We start from the raw sequence: 26,641 nt of genomic DNA, 5'->3' as shown, positions 1-26,641 counted from the left end.
TATCTGACTCGTAAAAGCGCCATCTGTTGTTGAGTTTTAGGAATAATTACATTCTACTTATCAATATTCTTCTTGCCATAACAGAAAATAAAACGCAATATTAATTTTTAATTTTATTTTAAATGTTGTAAACTGTATTAAATATACTACTGTATTATATATACTACTATACTTTTAATTTAAATTATAATAACAACAATAATTATGAAAACAATGTGAAAACACTGTGAAAACGTCAACAGTCAACAATATAACATATTTTTTTAGGCTGACATCACTGTCAGATTGCTCAACTCCGTGAAAGAACTGTGACGCACTCGCCCGGGATTTTAGATAAAAATTACAATTTATTCGTTTGTTCATGTGAATAGTGTGTGTATTGTGTGTGTAAGGGTTCTTCGGAACCTTTTTTGCGTTCGAAGTTTAAATTCAAACAACTGGGCATTGTGTTTATGTGAAGTGCGCTCAAAATTTGTGAATCAAGATGAATAATTTTACTAAAACACCGAAAACTACGCCGATAACAGATGATTATGATATCTCCAACACAGTCCTTGGCCTTGGAATCAACGGAAAGGTAGGTTTGTCATCAATTAAACTGGGGATTTTTCAAATTTTTGGGAAACCTCTGTTACACATTTATTGTTTACATGCATGACGTAAAGTTCAAAAATATACTTACGCTGACGGCTGATGAGTTTTTGTGGTCGCGCGACAAATTTAATCTCGAATTCTTAAAATTTCAATGCCGTTTGTGCAAAAAAGTTTTATTTATAGAAATGAGCAATGCGTTTTAATCGTTCAACATTTTGATACCTGTTTTGGTATTTCTTTAGAAATTTGCGGCACGAATTAAGGGGGGGGAGGGGAGGGAAAGGGAGGGGGGAGGTAAGAGGAGACCCCCTATAAAGTGGGGGGGTGAGGAAACCCCCCCTTCTATTTTTTTTTTAATTTTTTTTGAGATTATATTTATACTAGCTTACCGCCCGCGGCTTCGCCCGCTTTGACTTAAACCTAATAAATTATATACTAAAACCTTCCTCTTGAATCACTCTATTTATTAAAAAAAACCGCATCAAAATCCGTTGCGTAGTTTGAAAGATTTAAGCATACAAAGGGACATAGGGATAGAGAAAGTGACTTTGTTTTATACTATGTAGTGATGTAGTTAGAAATATAACGAAGATTATGGGCTTTCTTGACTGCTCCGGCGCTGCAGAACGTGGCGCTTGCCCCCGTGTACCTCGTTGCAGGCAGGAGTCTTCACTCGCCTTCGTAGCTTCGGCTTTTTGGTCGCCTTTGGCGACCAGCCTCAGCCACTCCGGCTCGCTTGACTCTGCCTGCTCCTCAGCACACGCGGGCGCCACGCTCCTCCGCGCCTCCGACTTTTTAAATACACTCTAGTGTATGACAGACAAGTACCACGTGGAATCGGGGTGGACAGATTCGGTTCTGTGATTAACAATTTGTGTGCAATATACTTACATACAATAAAAACATTTTTTTTAAATAATTATTTTTCAAATCTTGTATACATGTTTGATAAAATTTACAATGGCAATGAATGGATCCATTTTATTTATTTCCACCCATCGTCTCCACATATTCTATAATATTATCACCGAAGTTTGCTGGGTGGTTATAGTAATCTTTTTAAAAAAATCTTTTTACAACATGCCACTGGGACTCAAATGGGTCAGAGGCAACAAATGGGTTGTCTGGGTCTGAGTGATTAACTTTTTTATGAACATACCCATATTGCCCCAAACAATCATATGCTATGCTCGCCAATAACCCGTATGAATTGTTGTCCCCTCAGCAACATGCTCACGGACATGTATCAAGATAGACTAAGCGAGTGTATGTACTTCCCGTGTCCAAACTAAGATTATGAAACTTACTTGACGCTGGCCTACACTCAGTCCGCGCTTGCAGTTCGCCAAGGAAAGACGTGAAGCTGAATAAAGTAAAATGCCGAATTACGCCGTTATAAACTGTAGAAACTCCACAGCTGTGAGTGGCCGAGTTAGCAGAGATGTTTCCTTCCACCGGTAAGTAATTTTCTAATCAGAATATGCACTATTTATTTTAAAATCAAATAAAGAATATCTGTGGAAAACGATCGTGACAAACACGGATACCAAATCATACGAAATGATTCGGAATACATTGCGGCTTTTACTTGGCACGGTAAAGATCGAGTCGTATGATAACAAGCAATGTATAGCGTCTTCTCATTTTTCTGTTCTCATTTTTCTGTCCAATTTTGTGGTTAGTGATGTTCATTTGATGCAACAGTTCTCGATTCTAATCGATTTTATAATCGAACAGAAAAATGATAATTTGAAGGAGCAATTTTTCAGAAAAAAAGGCATAGATTTTTTTTGTCAAAACTCCTTATTGCTTAGACTATGTTTGTTTTTTCAGTTTTCCAAGTAACCCGAACATAAAAGAAAAATGGATTGATGCAACGGGACATAAAGATTGATTGATTGACAGTTTCATTACTTTCTTTCGATGGCCTCTCTAGTACGTAGTACACGGTAACTCAATGGGCATATGTAAGAAAAAGCTAAAACACATTAGTTTACTTGTTAGAATATTAAAAGGTTTATAAATTTATTTTATCATTCCTCTGTCTATGGTAATTATCATTTTTCTGTCTTGAATCGATTTAGTAATCGATTACGATTCATTTATTTAATTACCTCTTAGACATAGATCTAGTTTGATCTGATTTCTTTCGATTTACTTCGATGGGATAGGACGATACTAGAATCGCCGCGCGAGTGGCGTCCTAATCGATTTAGCGTAAAATGAAATTACCATCACTAAAAAGCGCTCGTGACGTCATAACGCGTCAAGGTCAGTACAAAAAATATGACACGCTTGGTTTTCATACAGATCGCGGTACTTGCGTAGTCTATCTATGTCTGTGAACATGCTTTTGAATGAACTATGGTTTTTAATATGTACATTAAGACATTTGTTATCTCTTTCAAACACAATTCTTGTAGTTTTGTCAATGTAACTCAAACAATTTTGAACATAATCTCAAAAATTAAAAAAAAGATTTCTCTGTAATTACACGTTTCCGCACGAAAAGCCGCTAATGTATGTTTCGGGGCATCATTATCGATCGATAAAAATTAAAATCGCGCCGAAATTCGTGCCGCACGTTTCTAAAGTCAACCCCCTGTTTTCAAGAATTATGTTAAAGTTAAAAGTTCATTTTAAAACGAAATTATATAGGTATTTTCTGATATAACAGGTATGCAATGGGCAATGGCACTTTAAAACAAATTATGGATATAAGTTGTTCAACATGCATAAAAATTATTGTTCATACAAATCTACTGTGTTATTTTACAATAGGTAATATTAACTAAAAGTAGTACCTACAGTTTTCTGAAATATCTTCCTAATCAGACATACACAAAATAATGCATAATATGTTTCAAACTTAATCTTCTAAAATACCTAAGTAACAACTGAAAATGTATCTGGATTATATAAATATCCAAACTGTTGTAAACTGCGATTAAACAACATCATGACTCTTATGGCTGGTTCACACTTTGATTAGTGCGAGTGCAGGTGATGAGTGCAGGTGTTTAGTAACTACGTGTGGACAGCGACTGTTTAGTGCGAGTGTTTAGTAGGCTGTGTAGTAAAGTGAATAGAAGCGTGTTCTATTTTTTTGCGAGTGGACTGCGAGTAGCCACGTCCCGCGCGCCCTCCCTTCCCCCTCACTCGCAGCGTGCCTGCACTCGCAGTGAATTGGACACTACTCGCACTACACACCTGCACTCGCAGTCAATTGGACACTACTCGCACTACACACCTGCACTCGCACTAATCACCTGCACTCGCACTAATCACCTGCACTCGCACTAATCAAAGTGTGAACCAGCCATTAGTCCGGCCGTACACAGACTGCTTGAGCGGTCGGTCGTTAACTGCTCGAGCTGTTGCTACAAACCGCACAGTTGATGGCTTGAAGTGGTCGCAACTGCTCAAGCAGTCTGTGTATGGCAGTGAATAAATGTCTATAGTTCACCGCACGGTTGCGGTTTCAAGCAGTCTCAACTGCTTGAAGCGGTCCATGTATGGTCGCCCTTAAACCATTTGAATAATATTTAACACCCCATAATATAAAGTTTGTTTATGACATTACTGTCCCCGTCCAATTAGGGCCCTTCTGGCCTCCTCCACTCAAGCGACAGCTCAAGCTGAGGTTCGTGGTCCCCGTCAAGGGGGGACGCCCTTGTGCATGTCGCTACCAGGGTGAACCTTCAGTTCACCCCCGCGTCCGCGTTAAAATGTAGAAGCCCTTCTGGCTAACATTGAGAGACACCACACAAAAAATAAAAAAAAAGACATTACTGTTAGTTCATAATTAATTAAAAAACTGACGTAGTGTAAATATTAATTAACAATATAGTGAGAAGGATAGATTGCTTAGATAAATGCAAAATATCAAATAGGAAATAGTTTTATTTATCTATACAAAAAATACAATTTTGTTGATACGCCACCTGGCCAGATATTAATTTAGAAGATTTGACAAAAAGTTAAATGTAGTATTTGCATCCAATTTTCGATACATTAAATAATATAGAATCGCGAAATGTGTGGCTAACCTTTTAACTCGAAAATTGGGATTTTTTAAATTTTTTTGTTAAGACATAATGAATTTTCTTATGGAGAGAAAACACAAAACAGGGGCAATAGAGCAGATCAATATCTGCTGGGGCACATTGTAAATAAATATAAATTTTGTGAAATTGAAGTAACTTTTGAACATATTTCATTTATTAACCACTAAGTGGGTTGCAGTTTTTGCAGCTCTTACCACATCATTTCTTTATAAAGAATACATTTCAGTCCTAAAAACAATAGCTTGATGCAACAATATTGATATTAGACTCATATACATATATTTTAGTTTCCAAACTTTATGAAATTGATAGTAATGTATTTTTTTAAATATAGCAAGTCATTATTTCAAAGCAATATTTAAATACTTGAATATACTAGATCACTCTAAATAGTGACTCAGTGTACTAGTAGGTAAGTATTTAAGAAACAGACAAACAAATTATCATTCACTAGCTGGGCCCTACGGTTTTACCCGTGTGGATCCGCTCCTAAACATGATGATATATAGACTTCCTCGATAAATGGGCTATTTAACAGCGAAATAATTTTCAAATCGGACTAGTATTATAATATTAGTATAGATTAACAACTGTTTTTTTCCATTTCCAATGTGTAATTTTGTTGCTTTTTAACGTCAAGTTGATAAATAATTTTTTATATGAAAAATCAAAAAAAAATGTTGAACTCAACTTGATATACTTGTTTGTTTATTTGTGTCATGAACAAAAAATAAATTATATAGCAGTTTAAAGTATTGCCTTGCCCAACTCTGACCTCTAAATGTGTATGCATTTTTATTTTTTATACTATAAGTTACAAGCTATTCCCTGCGGTTTTACCTGTATTGCTCTGCTCCTATTGGTTTTATCTTGATGATATTATATAGCCTATAGCCTTCCTCATTAAATGGACTATCTAACAGTGAAAGAATTTTTCAAATTAGTCCCGTAGTTCCTGAGATTAGCATGTTGAACTGAACAAAAAACTCTTCAGCTTTATAATTTTAGTATAGATTGGTTTTAAATCTTGTTTATTATACTTACTCTTATTATTGCTGATTGCTCACATTATTACCTAGAAATCAAGTTGGCTAAGATGTTTCCGCTCTTGAATTTATTCTTGTTATTATTACATGAACAAATTCTACAAATCTAAAATCATAAACATTCTTTAGATTATAAATAGTCCGCCAATATTTTGTTATCTCTAGCTTTCCGCCCGCGTTTTAAAAAAAACCCGCATATTTCCCGTTCCCGTGGGTTTTCCGGGATAAAACATATCCTATGTGTTAATCCAAGTTACCCTCTATATTTGTGCTTACAACTATGTTTTATTAATACTTAGAAGTAGTATAAATAAACTTTTTATATATAAAGGTGATGAAATATACTGTAAAAATAATCTATATGATTTACAGTACACAGTAAGTGATTACATAAGTTCAACGACTTGGCACATACAATGTGAATCACGGCACAAACATTGGTATGTCAAAAATGACATCTCTATGATGTAATACTAATGAATATTTTATCATTATTTTCGTTTTGTAGAGGAAGGAAGTTTATGTGTAAACTAGAGTGGTTTTAAGACAAAAGTTTTCAATGTTTGACTTATAAGTTTTAACTTTATCTATGTTGCAGTCATCTGTTTGAATTTTCTATTTGATTGAATGACTAGTGCCTTGATTGAATGACGATATTTAATTGAATGACTAGGCCGAACATTGATTTTACAAGCGTCACTCAATGTCCAACTAGTTAGCAGGTTGTAACATAGCCCTTTGTCTTTCTCTCGTCATTCAGACAAATGGCATATTTAACCAGATAACGGCGACATTATACATTCATCCCATGCGGGGTTTAGGTCACGAAACATCAGTCACCATGATGACCAATTACCTCCTCCAAAGATTTTTTGTGCACATGCAATCTCATCACGATGTCAACGTAGTGACTTATGTTATTTGATCTAAAAATTATATTAAATCTGGGTATAGTGGTGACTGCATATTGTAAAGTAAAAAATGTGTGCATGTACTATATAGTGTAGGTACACACGTAAGAAGTGAAACTTCTTTATGACCTTATTTTTCAAAAAATAATTTACTAACTATATGCAACTTTACAGAAATACGTCGAATCACGCGTGGTAGGGATAAGAAAAAAATAGGCGCGTAACAAAAAAATGTCACGCGTAACGAAAAAATGTTACACTAAATTTTTTTCCAACCCCGATAAAGCAGTTTCACTTCAAAAATATATGGAAAACATCTTTCAAACTATAACTCTCTTGTCCTAACAAATATTTTCAAAAAGGGCTCAAGCATAATCAAGTAGTGTATACTATGCCTACAGGATAGGAATTTAGTATTTACCAATAAAATATATTTTATGTTGATTCCCCAATTGGAAATCCCTTAATCTCTCAGCTGATAATGATTAAATTATAATACTCTATCAAGGATGTAGGAAACCTATAGGAAGTGATTTTACAAATAAACGCTTCTGTAATTAGTTTATCAAAATTTTAGTGTTTCTGGTATGATAAAAAGTTGATTTTCGGTTAAGTTATTCTTTTATAATATAAAAATAAGTCGGGTTTTCGTTCCTGACGCTATAACTCCAGAATGCACGAACCGATTTCCACGGTTTTGCATTCGTTGGAAAAGTCTCGGGCTCCGTGAGGTTTTTAGCAAAGAAAAGGTGTCTCTGGTGGCGAAACGGAGTTCGCCCGGTTTGCTAGTTCTTTATAGTTTTAACATTGAATACATAGATTAAATACTTACTTGTATGTCGAATTGTTATCATATTTCCTCAGTATTATCGGAATTATGTTTCACATGTACTAATATCTATGCGAGTATACTGTATTCCTAGCTGCCCCTGTAGACTGCACTGCTGTACTGCCCTATTGTCCTGTTATGTTTTCTCTCCATAAGAACATTCCTTGTGCCTTAACAATTAACGTAAAAAATGCCGAATTGCGCAAGCCATTCTCGAGGTGTACTCAATACATTTTTATTATATAGATTTTTTTAAATACAATTAATAAATGAAGCAATAAAAATTACAAAACAGATATTATTGCTTTTAAATCACGTCATTATGACGTGATTAGAGCTAAATATTTGTACGGATATTGTATGCTGTTTAAGGAAAATCTTTGTTAGTAGGTATTTATTGTTTACAATTTTGAAGCAATTAATAAACTCGTGACTGCAGTATGAATGGCTTGCTGGTACATGTAACTTAAGTAATGCTGAAATTTATAGTAAGTGAGAAAATCTATAGATATATAGTTGTGTTTGTTTTTGCTAAACCAAAATTGATGCATTTTATACTCAAAATCAAAATAGTTATATGTTTATTTGTGCTAAACATAAAAAGATTAGCAACAAACTAACTTGAAGAAATCACCAGTAAAAAGCTACAATAGGTATTTTTGTAAATCTAGATAAAGGTCCAAAGTATCAATAATTTGAACTAATCTTATATGCTAAGCTAAAGCTAAAGTTTTTTTTTTTCGGTTGAAAGCGCTAATCTCAGGAACTACTGTTTCGATTAGAAAAAGATTTAAACTGCTAATAGTCCATTTATCGAAGCAGGCTAGGTTATAATATATCATCACGCTGTCTAACAAGAACAGAAAAAGATAATTTTAACGCAGACGTTGGTAACGATGAATGCATTATGTATGTTTGTTAAACTACTGAACATAATATTATGATGATACTTGGCAGTTGGCAGTGACTTAAATTAATAACATAATATGAGCTGTAGAAATGCTTGATTTTGCCCGCGGGTGAAACCGCGAGGCACAGCTAGTATTATCATTAGCAAGGATGTATTTGATAGTCGGATACGCCGGCGCCATGACGCGGATATTTTTTATCGTTATCAACGAGTTACGCTGATAAGCTGACTGAATGTGCAATTATCGCTAATTTTATGTGTGGTTAGGTAAGTCCTTGTGATTCAGAAGAGGTGAAATAGTATGAAATATTAAGGAACTAGCTTTCCGCCCGCGGCTTCGCCCGCGTTTTCAAAGAAAAACCCGCATAGTTCCCGTTCCCGTGGGATTTCCGGAATAAAACCTATCCTATGTGTTCATCCAAGTTACCGTCTATGTGTGCTAAATTTAATTGTAATCGGTTCAGTAGTATTTGCGTGAAAGAGTAACAAACATACATACAGTAACACACATACACGTATGTGATGAATGTAGTTATATGATGAATGTGTGATGGATGGATATCCTCACAAACTTTCACATTTTTAATATTAGTAGGATAGGATAGCAGCTTCCTCTATAAATGGGCTATCTAACACTGATAGAATTTCTCAAATGGTACCAGTAATTCCTGAGATTAGCGCGTTTAAACAAACAAACAAATTCTTCAGCTTTATAATATTAGTAGGTACACGGTCTACCTATAGATGAAGGAATTTATTATCTTCATTCTTACATAATGTTATGTATGAATATGACTAATATATTGGTTGTGAAAGACGTTTGTGATAATTTTTATTGTACATATTGTATGAATGATAGTACCTAACTACCTTTTAAGGTAGTTAGTAATTAAATTAACGATTAATTTTTTAACACGATTTTTTTAGCTTGGCCTGCGATACGTAACAGACTCCTTTAGACGAAATTTGTAATATGTAGATTGAATTTAGACTTCGTTCACTTATCAAGGATCGAAGACTATACAATAATTTTATATGAGTTTTAGCGTGTTTTTTTTTTGCAAATTTGTATTAAATACCTATATTGGAAACTACTTTGTTTAATGCAACTATTTTACTACACGAATTTATATGTAGGTGTTTGATAATGACCACGACTCACCATGAGCTGTCTTTCGTAAATAGACTTTAGTTTTCATGATTTCCCGTAAATAAAAATAACTTTTAGTTCCCAGTTGTAGATAAAGTATATTTCATCAAAATTAGTTAACTTGCTTTGCGTAAATAATAAATATTATCACTTTGATACAAACTTTCCTACCAAATCATAATAAGATGATGATGACATTAGGCCAATGACTTACTTCGGACTTACCCTTGGCGAAATAGTTAGCATATGATCGTCATAGCTGGAAGGTTTTTGGTTCGTGTTGTATAAATATTAAATAAATAAATAAATATTATAGGACATTATTACACAAATCGACCTACCCCCCTAGTCAAGTGGCTTTCTGTTAGCGTAGCGTTCAATAGAATAGACTACGAATGTATGAGATTGACGTAACCTGTAGATACGAATATTTAATAAATACATATATATATAGATAATAACACCCAGACCCAAGAACAAATAATTGAGTTCATCACACTTAAATATTTTCCCTGATCGGGGATCGAACCCGGGACCGTCGGCTCAGTAGGCAGTTACTTTACCACTGCGCCAACCGCGTCGTCGACGAAAGCGTCGCCGCGTCGTCGAAATAAAATAGCTGTTTTTATAAATTGGAGGTATGTTCCTACCTTGTGGGAAATACCTAAGCCTTAGGTATTTCCCAGATAGTTTTTGTGTCCTAAGGAATCAACTATCGTCTCCTATAGCAATTATATCGATATTGAGTTGTATTTTTACTATACTTATGTTACTTATGTTTAATCATGATTCATCAACTATTTTAACAACAATTTTTCTTACTAACTGTGCTAGTAAGTATTTATCGGTAACTAGGTACTAAAGCACAGAATCGTTAATAGACTAAAGTTTGTTTCCGTTTCTTCTCTGTAACTGCTTTTCTAACTGGTAGTAAATCTATACTATGACTGAAGAATTTGTTCGTTTGAACGAGATATTATAAGGTCCTGGTAAACTACAGGTCCTAGCTTATTTATCGAAGAAGTCCATAGGCTATTTACCATCACGCTAAGACCAATAGGAGCAGAGCAACGCGGCCGCGGGTAAAACCGCGGGTCACAACATATAATTAGGGCATGCAGAACCGGATCCGGTTCCAAGTTTCTGAAACCCGGTTCCAAATCGAGCTCAGAACCGGGTAGAACCGGGTTACCCGGTTCTTTTATAATACTTCGGAAAAAATACTAAATTAAACAAAAGTAACTGTAAAAGTAGATAGGCCTTTTATTTTACGCGGCTTGTGTCTTATTTTATTAAATTAATAAAGAAACAAAATTTCAATACTTCTCTTTATTTATCAGTCTTATAAAAGTACCTTGGCCCTTAGTCAAACGTCAGTATCGCCATGGAATAGAAATTGCTAACGCTAATTATTGACATAAGCTCATGATATTTTGGTAATGGTTCGGTCAAACTACCAACGACGATGACGACCACGACCAAAATTCAAATCTTGCCAAAATTTATTCAAAATAAAATATTTAAATCTCCCGTCATTACGGTACGCGGAAAAAAAAAATTAATTCGAGGTCAATTAATAAAAGAATAGTTTTTTTTGCGATTTTCGCCGAGACGGTAAGTTTATCATACAATCACCTGGAACCAAAATTGTACATCATAAAATTATCTATAAAAAAGGTTAAATACATTTTTTCCTAGGAGCTACCGTTTCTACGAAAAACCTATTTTTTTAACCATTGATCTCGAAAAAATTTTTTTAATTGTGTTTTGCACAATTTATTTAATTTCGACTGGATGAAAATTTTGTTCGTGGTCGTCGTCGTCGTTGGTAGTGTGACCGAATCCTTAGGCAAAACATCATACGCTTATGTAAATTTGTATCGATAGCGTATTTAGCGTTTTGACGGTTGTCTCGGCGCTCTTGTTATCATAATATCACATAAAAACATGAAAAGTACCCAGCTGTAGGTTTTGAGTCCCATGCGAATGTCGAAATTTGCGAAAATTTTCAGCATTTCGGCTGTATCTTTAGATGCGTTGGCTTGTGAGTTCGACTTTTTCACATAAAAGGGACCGAAGACTTGAGTATTCGATATAAACAGCTTGATACCAAAAACAAAAACATGACTGGATCATTATATGAATCAGTAAAATTAACAGCTTTTCAAATTCACGAGAAATCTAATAAAAATATTTCTGTAGCCTAATTTTTGTCATTTTCGAAGCCTAATTTTTTTTGGTAATACAACCGTAGGAAACTTATAGCATCTAAGGTTAGACAACCAATCGGAGCCACGCTTGAGGCGTGGCACGAAAATTCGCGAATCACGTGAGTCTGACGTTGCCAGATAGGTACAATAAATTTGTTAAAATAATGCAGCAAAATATAAATAATACTTTATATTTTAATATTTTGGTCGGAACCGGGAGAACCGGGTTCCATACTATTCAGACCCGGTTCTCAAGATCATCAAAAAACCCGGGTTTACCCGGGTTTTTCGGAACCGGGTAAACCCGGGTGCATGCCCTACATATAATATATAACTTATTTCTGTAACATGAGCATTCAAATGAACTTTTAAAAGAATTCTCGCTGTATGAAATATGAATGTTTGAAATAATACATTTTTCTTATGAAAAAAACTTCTAGGCATTATTACCACATTACCACATGTGTACAGTGAAGTTTATATTTCATTATAAATCAATGTTTTTATTACGCGTTAATCTATTTATAAGCGGCACGGTTTCGTCCGTATAAATCTATAAATAATATCAACTCATGCGTTGCAACTTTGATGTCGGATTTCCCAGGATTATACGTTGTTTTTAATGTTTTTAGGGTTCCGTATCCAAAGCGTAAAACGAGACACTATTACTAAGCCTCCGCTGTCTGATTGTAACCAGGCTGTATCTCATAAACCGTGATAGCTAGAAAGCTAAAATATTCACAAATGATGTATTTCCGTTGCCGCTATAATAACAAATACTAAAAATTAAAAAAATAAATATTGAAGGGTATACATTAAATGATTTTTTTATTATAGATGATAGTACGGAACCCATTGTGAGCGCGTCCGACTCGCACTTAGTCGGTTTTATTTGATAAACTCATTCTAGTGAAATGAATGGGTTTATTTTAAATAGTTATGTGAATCTTTTACATGTGGTTTTCGTTTGATTAAGCGTATGTAATGAGCTATTTTTGATACATATATTGATTGATATATTTATTTTAAACTAGCTTTCCGCCCGCGGCTTCGCCCGCGTTTTCAGAGAAAAACCCGTTCCCGTAGGATTTCTGGGATAAAACCTATCCTATGTCCTTTCTCGGGTATCAAAATATATCTATACCAAATTTCATGCAAATTGGTTCAGCAGTTCAGGCGTGATTGAGTAACAGACAGACAGATAGAGTTACTTTCGCATTTATAATATTAGTATGGATATACTAGGTGACCCGGCAACATTGTTTCGCCAGGAAATCCTTATTACTTAGGGATGTATAAAATAATTTACGACATATCAAACCTATTCGTACTTATGAATTATTTCTGTGTGTTTGAATGTATCGGAACATTTACATCAAACGAACATAGAGCTAGAGCAAGAGCATTATATCGTGATCTTTTAGTGTAAACGAAAGCTCGTAATCAGTGTTGTTCAGTTATGAGATTGACGTAGCTTACGTCAATCTCATACATTCGTAGTATATTCTATTGAACGCTACGCTAACAGAAAGCCACTTGCATAGGGGGGCAGTATTAGAACATTGCGTAGAATCTATTCGAACGCACTAAGAACAACGAAAAAATGCTCTACGCCTGTTTACACTTAAAGAATCTATATCATAACATAGTAGGGTTAGAATGAGCAATGTAAATGCACCATAATTTGAATTTTTTATGGCATTCAAATGCTTTATAAATATAAATAGCGACTAGTAGGTAAGAAATAATAGTTATAGTCTGTATTAACTATTAGGTAACTATTATTTCTTACCTACTGTGACTGTTCACAGAATAATAACTAGTAGCTTGCTATAGTTAAAATTGCTTGCCGGTCGCCGCAGTCATTACGAATCGATTTACTTAAACCGATGAATGCGGGTTTTATCATGGTTAATAGTTTTAGAGCTGGCGCACACGAGCAACTTTGTCTCCGCAACTATTTTGTCTCTCCCATCAATTTGTATGGGGAGTTGCGTCGCTACGTGCGCGCACTTTCATACTAGCCCATAGGTGGGAGAGACAAAATAGTTGCGGAGACAAAATAGTTGCGGAGACAAAGTTGCTCGTGCGCGCACTGTTTTATGCTCGAAATAGCGAATTTTAGCTTGAAAATACAATAGGCAGTATTTCCAAATGTTTTGTACCTACTGCCGAACTATTTGACAAATCAAGTTAAAAGTTCAATGTTGATTTTAGTGCATCACTTATAGCCTTAGATTTATAGCATTAATAATCAATTAAATCGGCTACTTCTCTATAAATCCAATTTGATTCGCCCAGAGCACGTCCGCTTATTATGACGTGTTTGTCGATTCCCTTCGATGTCATTATAAACGGATTCCACTTTATTTAAATTGAAATAACCTAAGCAGTATTAAAGCAGTATTATCGCCAGTGTTGGAAAGGGATAGCGCTAGACGACGTATATAGCGCTGTCACTTTTCCACATTTAAAATAATACTGCTTCAAGACATGGTACGGGCGCAGAATACTAGTAGCTAACGCTAGTACGGGGGTGATAAATGCTTATAGGAAAGATGTGATGGAACTTTTTCAGCCATAATTTTGCGCATGTATTTGACGCTAATGTTAATTAAATAACGGTAACCGATAAGTGTGTACTCGTGACACCCCACGTGTTTGTGTACTGACATCTGATAAGATAAGAGTCAGTGTTTACGTGTACAAGCCTTTTGCTGTGGGTTTGTCCGTGTTTACAAAGGTTTAGGTACCTAATTGTAGAATAGTTGATAAAAAGGTAGGTCTAGAAGGTTCGTGGAACGATGGGAAGGTTCCACGATGGGTGGAAAAATAAAAAAAAATACGTGAAAATTAAGGTACTTTGGAATGATGTAATTTTCGTTGCTTTATGGACCGTGATAGTAATAATTTCTTACTGAAAATATTCATCGTTAAAATGCATTTAATTATAGGACTAATCATATCGTAACTCTGCCAAGCTTAATATTTTGATTTTTCCAAAAATGTATTTTAATTTGCAATATGTTGATTATCAAATTTTTATTTAACTTTGGCCAATAGAAGGAGACAGCTTTTGGTAGTTTATCATTAGATTCAAGAAAATCAGATGCAAATAGGTAACTACATTCAGTGTTGTACATATACAAAAACGTTGAGATCAATCAAACAAGCAATAAACAGACAAGCTGTTTACATTCCGAGAAGCGATAGTAAATTCTCGTACTAAACAGTTCTTCGAAATTGTAAGTGTAGGTACTAGTAAATAATTATTTTATTTGCGTACCTATTGTACAATGTATCCTTAAAAAAGTTCATTTGCGTAAAAAATTTTGAAATAGGTACCTAAACTTCTACCGATTCCCAGTTCTAGGTATACGTTTTTTTGTATAATGTTAATTACTAACTAGCGGTCCTCACCGTCTTCGCCTGTACATATTACTCCACGTTCATAACCAAAAGTGAAAGAATGTTTTAAATTGGTTCTGTAGTTCAACAGTGAAAGAATGTTTTAAATTGGTTCTGTAGTTCCTGAAGATAGCGCGTTCGAACAAACTCTTGTATTATTAATATACTAGCTTCGATAAATAGGCTATCTAACACTGAAATAATTTTTCAAACCGGGCCCGGGGTTCCTGAGATTGGTGCGTTCAAACAAACAAACAAACTCTTCAGCTTTATAATATTATATAGTATAGAACTATAGATTAGAAACCCGAATATTCAATGTGGATTCCCATATCTCTGACACTAAGTATGCATTACACATTTGTTTCACTGATCGATTGAAGATACTATATGTACCTACAAGTAGGTATCAATGTAAATGATATGCTATGCAGACTGATCTGACATGCATGCATATGCTAACAAACTTTATTTCTCTTTTTAAATTAATTCATAAAAAATAAATTTAATAGATAAAAAAAACATTACACACACTACAATACATTTTATAGTTATGGTCGAATTTCAACCACAGGGTGACCACAAGCTTCTATAATTGGCTGTTTATCAAGTTATGTGGTACATCCATACTAATATTATAAATGCGAAAGTAACTCTGTCTGTCTGTTACTCAATCACGCCTAAACTACTGAACCAATTTTCATGAAATTTGGTATGGAGATATTTTGATACCCGAGAAAGGACATAGGCTACTTTTTATCCCGGGAAAATGACGCAAACCCGGAAATCCCACGGGAACGGGAACTATGCGGGTTTTTCTTTGACTGCGCGTGCGAAGCCGCGGGCGGAAACCTAGTAATTATATAAATAAATAGCCTATAACACTCACAGATCACGTTCATATCTAATGGAGAAAGTATTTTTGAAATATGTCCAGCAGTTTCTGAAATAAGCGCGTTTAAACAGACTCAACTTATCTCTATGTGATTTCAAGTATTATAAAACTACCTATAGTCTATAGATATGTATAGATAAATCAATATATGTATAGGTGTAATGTTAATTTATCTTCTATAATTTCCCCTGTATGTAATTTCAGGTGGTAGAATGCAAGGAAAAGCGTACAGGCATGCGTCGTGCGTTGAAGGTTCTGCACGACAGTCCAAAAGCCAGGCGGGAAGTGGAACTGCATTGGAGGGCGAGCGGCTGCATGCATATTGTTGAGGTGAGATTATAGATTAACTAGCTTTCCGCCCGCGGCTTCGCCCGCATTTTCAAAGATAAACCTGCATAGTTCCCGTTCCCGTGGGATTTCCGGGATAAAACCTATCCTATGTGTTAATCCAAGTTACCCTCTATATGTGTGCTAAAATTCATTGTAATCGGTTCAGTAGTTTTTGCGTGAAAGAGTAACAAACATCCATACAAACTTTCACATTTATAATATTAATAGGATTAATAGGATTATATACGGAACTAGCTAGTTTGAGTACGGAACCCTAAAACTAGAATATGAATTTAGTGAAAAATATTGATTTTAAAAGAATGGTGCTTTGCGGCAAATAATGTGCGAGGATGTGTAGCGAGGAATGTGTTTGTAAATAGCATCGCTTCAAACGCTAAACGCTTCAAACTTCAAACTAAACACTTTATTGAAATGCTGTACTATTTTAAATTAGACTTTGCGTACGTAGAGCTTTGCGTTTTTCAATCTTCAAATTATCATTTGATAATTTTAAATACATACAGCCTATTTTTTTTTAATCCCGGAAGTTATAATCCAGTGGCAAGTTTATGTACACATGTTATGATTACACAATATAAGAATATTTACTTTATTTATTTAAAAATATAAAAATGAATCGCAAAATGTGTTGGTAAGCGCATAACTCGAGAATGGCTGAACCGATTTCGATAATTCTTTTTTTATTATATTCCTTGAAGTACGAGGATGGTTTTTATGTAGAGAAAACGTAAATATTATGTACCACGGGCGAAGCCGGGGCGGACCGCTAGTTTAAAAATAAAAGACGTGTGGCACTCGGGGACTGCCGCGGTAAAGCTATTGCATAGCATCAAGCATGCCTTCAAGCCACACCTCCGAGCCCGTCGGAGTGGGGAGCGTGAGGTTTTTTCGTTACGGAATTTCTCGATTCGGTCTCCGCGCTCAAGGCCCGCGATAGAAGCTATGCAATACCTTAAAATAAAAAAATCATGTGTTAATGTGATAATATACTATGGACATTAAAAAAAAATGTATTACCAATTTACTGTGTAAATTCACGTCACAGTCACACCAAATTGAAAAGAGCTCTATAGCGCAAAACTTCATCTTTTTGTTGTGCATTTTATTCATAGCTCTAATTTTAGTTTCAATCAATAACTTGTTTAGATTAAAATTTATTCTTAGAAGCCTACGTTTTTAGATTAAATTTCTTAGTAGTCCAACGTAGTATCTATTTATGGATGGGTTATTTTTACGGATAACAATCATTCCTACGGTATTTACTTTTTCTTTGTATTTATTTATCATTGAGAAATATTGTTACATACAACTCGGGCGAGTCAACTTGAGACCTGCTACCTATACCCGTCTCTTTCACTCTCACGTGATAATAGAATGGAGTGAAAGGGACAGGACCATTTTTCAGGTGTCAAGTTAACTCGCACGAGTTATACACTTAATTTTTAACTTATTAATAGAATACAATACATTTTGAATCCAACAGATGTAACATTATACAAAAAGTTGCCATTTCATGTCAAGTTTTAGCATTCAAACGCTTTAGAAATTCTATCAAGACGCGGGATTCGAACCCACGTCTGTCGTCTTGTCGTCCTTGATCGATTGTCTATTATTCTATAGGTAATTTATAAAATGTAACCATTTTATATCAATTTGCATCATCATTTCAGATCACAGACGTATACGACAACACCTACGGGGGTAAGAGATGTCTCCTCGTGGTCATGGAGTGTATGGACGGTGGGGAATTGTTTCAGCGGATACAGGACAATAGAGAGGGTGCTTTCACTGAGCGACAGGCTGCTGAGGTAAGTGTTAATGAAAGAAAGAGATGAATTCAGGTATTTTGGAATGCAATAGTGCCTTAACTGACTAACAGGTGGCTTAAGTATGTTGTAAGGGATGTAAATGGATGAAAAGAGGTATGATTAAAGGTGTTTTGGAGTGCTAAAGTGTTCTCGTGGTGATAGAGTGTGTGGACGGTGGGGAATTGTTTCAGCGGATACAGGACAATAGAGAGGGTGCTTTCACTGAGCGACAGGCTGCTGAGGTATGTGGGAATAGGGAGAGGGATGAAGAATGAATGAATAAAATTTTTGCTAAACATTATTCAATGCATGAATTTAGTAAATCTATACTTATCTATACTAATATTATAAAGAGGAAAGGTTTGTAATTATGTATGAATGTATGGTTTTCACGCATAAACTACTGGACCGATTTTGATGAAATTTGGCACAGACAATCTTTAGACCCTGAGAAAGAACATAGGCTACCTTTTATTGCGAAATATGTACCACGGGCGAAGCCGGGGCGGTCTGCTAGTATATTATAAAGCTGAAAAGTTTGTTTGTTTGAACGCGCTAATCTCAGGAACTACTGGTCCGATTTGAAAAATTATTTCAGTATAAGATAGTCCATTTATCGAGGAAGGCTATAGGCTATATATCATCACGCTAAGACCAACAGGAGCGGAGCACTGCGGGTGTAACCGCGGAGCACAGCTAGTGTCTTATAATTGCGTCATTGAATGAATGAAAATATCTATATCTACCAAGAATACAGCAAATTCAAAAGTCATTAATTTTCAAAAGATAACTATGAATTCCATCTAACATAAAATATAATCAAGTTAATGAGTTTAATCCATTTAAACCTTATCTAATTAACCATATCACTGAACAATCTAATTATTATATATGTCATTTTTATAGTATCAAATGCTGATAAGTGTTTTCTAGTTTCCCTTTTGAAACTGGCATCTAATTATTTCCAAATTTATTTCTTCATTCCTTCTCCATCTTTAAAAAAATACTTTATCTTTCTATTTTAGTAGCTTTTCGTGTAGTCAAAAGAAAACCAGCATAGTGGGCGTTCCCATGAGATTTTCGAGATAAAAACTATCCTATAATTTTAATTTTTTTATGTGTTAATCTAAATTACCCTCTATGTGTGTGCCAATTTTAATAAAAATAAAATCGGTTCAGCAGTTTTTGCGTGAAGGAGTTATAAACATACAAACTTTCCCATTTATAATTTTAGTGGGAACTATCTAGTATACTTCTTCAGAGCCATGACTATTTATTGAAGTAAAACTTTTTGGCGAATTGAGAGTAAAATTTCTGGGCCGCGTCATGGCAATACCGTTACGTCTTCACTTCTGACGAAGAAGTTTCACTTCTGACACATGTGTTTCCCTTTTATACAAAAAACATATTCCTTCCACAGATAATGCACTCAATATGCGTCGCCGTGCGTCACTTACACGACTCTAACATTGCCCACCGCGATATCAAACCTGAAAACCTTTTATACACGAGTATGGCTCCGAACGCAATACTAAAACTGACAGACTTCGGTTTCGCGAAGGAGACATTGAGTCACACAGACACGCTGCAGACGCCGTGCTACACGCCATACTATGTGGCGCCTGAGGTAAGTTGTCTTTTTAGAAACATCAGGAACAAAAATGATGTCGAAAACATTAGAAACATCAGTAACATCAATATAATCAACAATGTCATAAACTACAGTTTATTGAAGTGAAACTTCTTTATCGGGGTCGTAAAAAAATTTAGTGTAACATTTTTTCGTTACGCGTGACATTTTTCCGTTACACGCCATCTTTTTCTTATCCCTACCACGCGTGATTCGACGTATTTCTGTAAAGTTGCATATAGTAAATTATTTTTTTAAAAATAAGGTCATGAAGAAGTTTCACTTCATACGTGTGTACACTAGTACAAACACACATTTTTTTATATGAAAGCTGCCTTCCTTTCGGTCCTCTTTATTTTTTATATAATTCTGTGTCTGTTCTGATAATGTGCTTTAATTTTTTTGATATCGTAAATAAATAATATTCCTTCCTTACAGGTGCTAGGGCCAGAGAAATACGACAAATCCTGCGACATTTGGTCACTTGGAGTTGTTATGTATATCCTGCTGTGTGGTTTCCCGCCATTCTACTCGAACCATGGACTCGCTATATCGCCAGGGATGAAAAAGGTATGGAAAATATATTCGAACAAATATTATGGGCAGCGTTGGCCCAACAAATGATCGTCGATGTTTGCCGCCATTACGGCGATTATGAAGAAACACTATCGTGATTGCCTCTACTCGCCAAACACTGTCCATTGTGAACAGGGTTTATTAATTTAACTCAAAAAGTTCTTGATCAATTTCAAAAGTTATTTTGTCAGTAGAATAGTCTTTATCACGCCTTACATATTTTATTCAAAAACTACCCTATATATTTTAAAAATTCTTGGAAAGCTACAAATACTACTATATAATTTGAAAATATGATAAGTAATATTTTTTTCTTGCATCTTTCTCCATTACAAAAAATATTTTAAATCTTCCTGACTAAAAAGATGAACCTTCGAAATTACATTTATTACATCTTAATTTTAGTCATATTTATGAAACTTTAAATACGGTAAATTAACTTTCTATAAATATTGCTTCATCTCAATTTTGTTTCAGTCTTTTTAGTCCTTTTTTTTGTTAATTCAGCCACATTTTACCAATATATTTTTTAGATTTTCTATATTTTTTCAGCGCATTAGACTAGGCCAATACGATTTCCCCGAACCTGAATGGTCGAACGTCTCAGCTGATGCAAAAAATTTGATCCGCGGCATGCTGTCTGTTGATCCAGCGAAACGGCTTACTATACACCAGGTAAATACTACTAATATAAATGCGAAAGTTTGTGAGGATGTGTGTGTGTATTTGTTACTCTTTCACTCAAATACTACTGAATCGATTACAATGAAATTTTGGTATGTTGGTAGCTGAAGATACAGAAGAAGGCCACTTTTTTGAAATCCCACAGGATTGGGAACTATACAGGTTTTATTTAAAAACGCGGGCGGAATTCATTGAGATAATATTAATAGGAGACGACACCGCCTACATCACTTATGTTCCACTCAACATACGTCATGTGACGTATGTTGAGCGGTATTTTTTAATGGTTTTAAAGTGAAACGCATCAAACATGCCTTCGTGTGTGTTACGATATTGCACAAATAATACAAATAATACGGAAAAGTGCAAAGGAATAACTTTCATCGTTAAGTACCTAACTAAATAATAATTTTAAAACTTAGTTAGAGCAAAAAAATGGCGCACAGATTTTGTTCGTGGTGTCTCCTCCATACGTAGTAATATTATCTCAATGGCGGAATTCTAATAAAGTAATAAATTATGTATACAGGGTGTCCCACTAATGGTATACTAAGCGTGAAGGAACTTGTAGTTTAAGATGCACTGATCACGTAAAAAACACTTAAATAACAAAAATTTTTTGCTAAATTTTTCCTGAAAATCCATGTTTTCTTCTCTGCAGCCGGCATGTACCGCTTCGCTAATGTGAGCATTTTGTCTATGAAAACATAATCTTAACGATAGCTCACGTGCTGGTAGCAAAGCTGGGCGGGTTGCTTGTTATGGGTGTACACATAGAGTTTTAAGAATTCATCTATTTGAAAAAAAAATGCGTCTGGAATTTTATAAGTATTTTTTACGAACTCAGCGTATGCAAAACTATAACCTCCTTTGAACTTAGTATACCAACCACATACCAACAGTGGGACACCCTGTATACGTCATCATAGTATGATTTCGTGTTTTGGACGAAATGGTGCTGAATTTTGATAAGGTTTGCGTATTTAACAAATGCATCCTTATATTTTTTACCAATATTATAAATGTAAATATGTGATTATTGATCACGAAATGAGATGATAATTTCAAATATTTTTTTTTTATCATAACGCCGCTCGCGCTTGCGAATCTGCGCTACTCAAATTTAGGTATTTAACGTCGCAACGTGGTTCGCGGGACATTGCGCTCACGTAAACATAGCGCAATCCATTTTATAGATCATCTTCATACTTGATATTATTATTTTTTATATTTTTATTGAAATTGATTCCAGAAGATTACTGGGAACTTTAAAAATTCATTTTGTTACTTTTATTAGTTTCGACGACTTTGTTCTCACGTGTTGAGTTAAAATGGTACCGTAAAATAGCGTTTTTTGTTAAAAAACGGTAATAGCACCCTTAATAATTAATATTATGAGTCTAGTTGTTCATAGTACGTCAATCTTACTAATATTATAAATGCGAAAGTTTGTGACGATGTGTATGTGTTTGCTTGTTCCCCTTTCAAGTAAATACTATTGAAACGACTACAATGAAATTTAGCTACTTAAAGAGGGTAATTTGGATTAACACACAGGTTTTAACCCGGAAATCCCACGGAAACGGGAACTATGCGGGTTTTTCTTTGAAAACGCTGGCGGAAAGCTAGACGAGACTATTATAATATTACTAGTAATATTATAATAGTGTAGAATTGACTTAATTTACTAATATAATATTATAACTATGACATTAATGCTTTTATTTTAGATAAATCTCAACAAGGGACAATCATTTTAAAAATGATTATGTATGAATATAAGTGGCTTTATCTTCTAAGCTTTATATTCACAATAATTAATAATGCATCTTAATTTATATCAATAGATAAAAGCGGGCGGAAAGCAGGTTTTATTTTGTGTTTTTTATATAATAAAAGACGGGCTGCACTCCGGGAGTGCCGGCAGAAGTGAAAACTTTTTTTTAACGTTGAGCATGTTTGATATTTTGGAATGGTATCGCTACGCTTTTTCGATCAGGTCACGTGTCCTGACGCGAGTTTAACATTTTATACCCATTACAGAAACAGTGCTCGACGCCGGTAACGAAGTTTTCACTTCAATAAATGATTTGATTTGATGTTCCACAGGTGATGTCCAGCCCGTGGGTGCGGCAGCACGCGCAGGTCCCGCAGACGCCGCTGCACACGCACGCGGTGCTGCGCGACGCGGGCGACGCGTGGGCGGACGTGCAGGACGAGATGACGCGCTCGCTCGCCACCATGCGCGTCGACTACGACCAGGTGCGCGCGTGTAGCGACAGGTGACAGCTGTCAAGTGTCAAACGTCAGCTGTCAAACGTCATGTGGCAGCTGTCAAATGTCACAGTGTGGATGTGTTTTTTTTTTGTTGATGGCCAGGGTTTTTTGAAGTGAAACTTCTTTATCGGGGTTGGAAAAAAATTTAGTGTAACATTTTTTCGTTACGCGTGACGTTTTTCCGTTACGCGCCATCTTTTTCTTATCCCTAACACGCGTGATTCGACGTATTTCTGTAAAGTTGCATATAGGAAATTATTTTTTGAAAAATAAGGTCATAAAGAAGTTTCACTTCTTACGTGTATAGACTAGTACACGCACACATTTTTTATTTTTTGTTAATGGCCAGGGGTTTTTATGACGAAAATTTGGCTTGTGAAGTTGTCAAATGTCAAAATGTGGATTGTGGATTGTGTTTTTTTTGTTAGTGGCCAGTGTGTTTTTTTTTAAAAGCGAAATTAGGGCTAGTGTAGCTGTCGACTGCCATTGAGCGTATGTATTGTAATATTTACTTTCTTATATTAACTGGCCAGTATGAATTTGATGGAGGTCGCGGTGTTGGTTTGTTTCCTTTATCGGTTGATTTTGGACGCACGAGGCAACGACGCAGGTGCGATTGGAATTTGATTCTGAATTTAAATGCGTTTTTTATATTTTTGCCTCTGGTCAGTTGATTTAGGTACAACTGACCAGTATTCATTATATTTAAATTCTTATTTATTTATTTTATCTATCTGATATTCTGAATTTGAAAATAATATTAATGATATTTTTTTTCGCTTCCAGGTTCAAATCAAAGCGCTGGAGCAGAGTAACAATTCACTTTTGAACAAGAGAAGGAATAAAGTAGGTGCTTAATATAATTAGGGGTAAAGTAAAATTAGAATATGGTGTAATAAATATAATTATATACAAAAAATATGCTTTTGTATGAGTACATTCTTAATAATTAGCTAAAAATATATTATTTTTGTAATAGATTTTTTTGATCTAAGTAAAATTAAAATACAAATTTTTGTTTTGTGTTATAATAAATTAACAGTATTAAAATTATTGCTTATTTTGGCTAATTATTTAGATATGGATCTAAAAATAAGATAAAAATCATATAATGAAGAATTCAATTATTTTGAATTTTTCTCACATCGTGCTTGCATTTTCATGCAAAAATGTCTGAATCCTTTTTTCGAAATGGAGTTGTTATACCTATTATAATATAATTATAATTTAATTATAATATACATATAATTAATTATATTAATATTGCACAATTAATAATAAGTTACAAATAAGTAGTGCTTTTTCTCACTTCTTTTACATTGTTTTTTTTATTTGATAAATACCTTATTTTTAATACTTGTGGATTTTGACAAAAATATCGTTAAATTAATATACTATAGTCAAAATCATCAAAATATAAAGCATAAGGGCTAAATTTATTAGCAATGCTAACAAGAAGTGTCCTATAAGTTGAGTATAATTAAAAAAAAAATCATACAATACTTATAATTATGTTTCATTTTTTTTTTCAGAATTCGCAAGTAGAAACAATAACAAAAGTTATATATTTCCTATAATTAAAGAGCGCCACCTAGCGGTGAAATCTGGGAATAGATAGAAAATAACGTTTTTTGGGTTTTTATTGTAATTTAGTTTCACTAAAACTAAATTTAATTTTGACCAACGTGCGAAAGGGATAGCATCACACAAATGTCACAGTTTTTGGTTAGAGTGAAAGAGAGGGTATGATTGTATACGTATTTCCATACGTAGATTATTTTTTGTAGTTTTTTTGCAATTTTTTGTTTTATTTATATTAAATATGTATTGTATAATGCTTTATTAGTTATTTTTATACATTATATATGTATAATAATTAGTTTTTTGTCTTTTTTGTATTTTGTAAGTAATTTCATCAGTGCAAATTTTTATTTTATTTTATATTCGATTTAGGGTTGCAATTTTTTTGTAAATTATTGGAATATTGTTTAAAATGTCCTTATACTGATCTATCTAGCTTAAATAATATATGTATAGAAAATCTATATTTCAATATTATGTCCTCTGTCCTTTTATAGGTCACGCAAATTTATATAAAAATAACTAATATTAAGAAAAATAAACAAATAATTAAGGTTGTGAACAACGCCTTACGCTCAAAAAATCATTAATATTTGAGATTTTTCAAATAACGCACGTCAATTTATACGCAAAATCAATGCATTATATATATATTTATTATTACTATACTATATATTATGTACTTACGGGAGTAATATCATAATAAACCATTAAACAAAGTACACGAAAATTTTGCTTAAATTTAAACACAAAAAAGAGAAATTTTCAAAGAAAACTTTTAGTTATTCCTACTTTTTGTCTGATATGTGAATTAAAATAATAATATTATATTAGATTGCTTTTCGTTTATGTTTTGCAAATTTATGTAATAACCGTCCATTTAAAATATTAGTGTGTATTAAAAAAAATATGGGCGTATAGTTTTGTAAAAAATATGTAGTGATAATGATTTTCACATGAATTAAATTAATCGTACTAAAACTTTGTTTTTGTTGTTTTAATTGATTTAAAATAAGGTTTTTTTAGTCATATTTACTTAACAAGGAAAGAAAGAGGAAAAAGTTTTTTTTTTCATTAAATCGCTAATTCCAAATTTGATTAAAAAGTTTAGTGCAAGTAATTTAATTCTATACCAAGAAAAACTATTATACTATTTTGCTAAATGTATTTAGAAAAATGTAATTTAAATATATCAAAGTGTTTATGAAAATATCTAAAATAAATAGAAACTACAGCTAATTATGTACTAATAATTTATATTTGGACGTAGTACAGCTAGCAAAAAAGGCATTTTTTTTACAAAAAAAAAAGTATTTTTTAGAGCAAATATAAAAGAAAAGGTCACAAATTAATACATCGTACATCTAAATATAGTTTTGTCTCTTTCTATCTCAATTTATTTGATGTAAGAGCGAAAGAGACACCTTTATTGGTTAAAGAATACTACAATGCGTTTCAAACAAAAATGTGCATCGTCATAATTATTGTGACGTCATTGCTTTCAAATCGAAAAATATGTATATTATGGTTCATCAAAATAAAGTATGTAGTTTAAAGACAAATTATTCACTAAATATAAATAAATAAATAAAAATATGTAGTTAAAAAAATAATTAAAGAAAAACTGCTATGGTAAACTCATGAAACTATATTGTACTAGCAGTCCGCCCCGGCTTCGCCCGTGGTACATATTTACGTTTTCCGGGATAAAAAA

General features: G+C 33.9%; 1 protein-coding gene across 2 annotated transcripts; it reads left to right on the top strand.

Moving 5' to 3' along the window:
- The first annotated feature begins 301 nt into the window (after window positions 1–301).
- Window positions 302–26,531, top strand: MAPk-Ak2 (MAP kinase-activated protein kinase 2). 2 transcript variants are annotated; one of them, XR_016318066.1, is made up of 9 exons: window positions 302–577; window positions 16,225–16,350; window positions 18,042–18,179; window positions 19,600–19,806; window positions 20,248–20,379; window positions 20,938–21,060; window positions 23,179–23,331; window positions 24,133–24,368; window positions 24,629–26,531. XR_016318066.1 is itself a non-coding variant. In XM_089713466.1 (9 exons), the coding sequence occupies exons 1-9, from the start codon at window positions 485–487 to the stop codon at window positions 24,921–24,923; spliced, it is 1,077 nt and encodes a 358-aa protein (XP_089569592.1). In that variant the 5' UTR covers window positions 302–484; the 3' UTR covers window positions 24,924–26,531. The 2 variants fall into 2 exon arrangements, 1 of the variants encoding a protein (XP_089569592.1); XM_089713466.1 differs by having other exon boundaries at window positions 24,133–24,192; window positions 24,879–26,531.
- The last annotated feature ends 110 nt before the right edge of the window (window positions 26,532–26,641 follow it).

The sequence above is a fragment of the Colias philodice genome, chromosome 30 (genome assembly GCF_061535455.1).
Source record: "Colias philodice isolate Cphi_HAF_F1 chromosome 30, ilColPhil1 Martin Lab GWU primary, whole genome shotgun sequence".
Classification (NCBI taxonomy): domain Eukaryota; kingdom Metazoa; phylum Arthropoda; class Insecta; order Lepidoptera; family Pieridae; genus Colias; species Colias philodice.
The sequence above is the reverse complement of the archived record's forward strand: the minus strand, read 5'-3'. Positions and strand labels throughout refer to the sequence as shown.

Excerpts from the sequence above, each read along its gene's own strand:
- MAPk-Ak2 (XM_089713466.1), top strand. The coding sequence starts at position 485 with ATGAATAATTTTACTAAAACACCGAAAACTACGCCGATAACAGATGAT. Across the intron at positions 578-16,224 it reads GCCTTGGAATCAACGGAAAG|GTGGTAGAATGCAAGGAAAA; the intron begins GTAGGTTTGTCA and ends ATGTAATTTCAG. Across the intron at positions 20,380-20,937 it reads TATCGCCAGGGATGAAAAAG|CGCATTAGACTAGGCCAATA; the intron begins GTATGGAAAATA and ends ATATTTTTTCAG.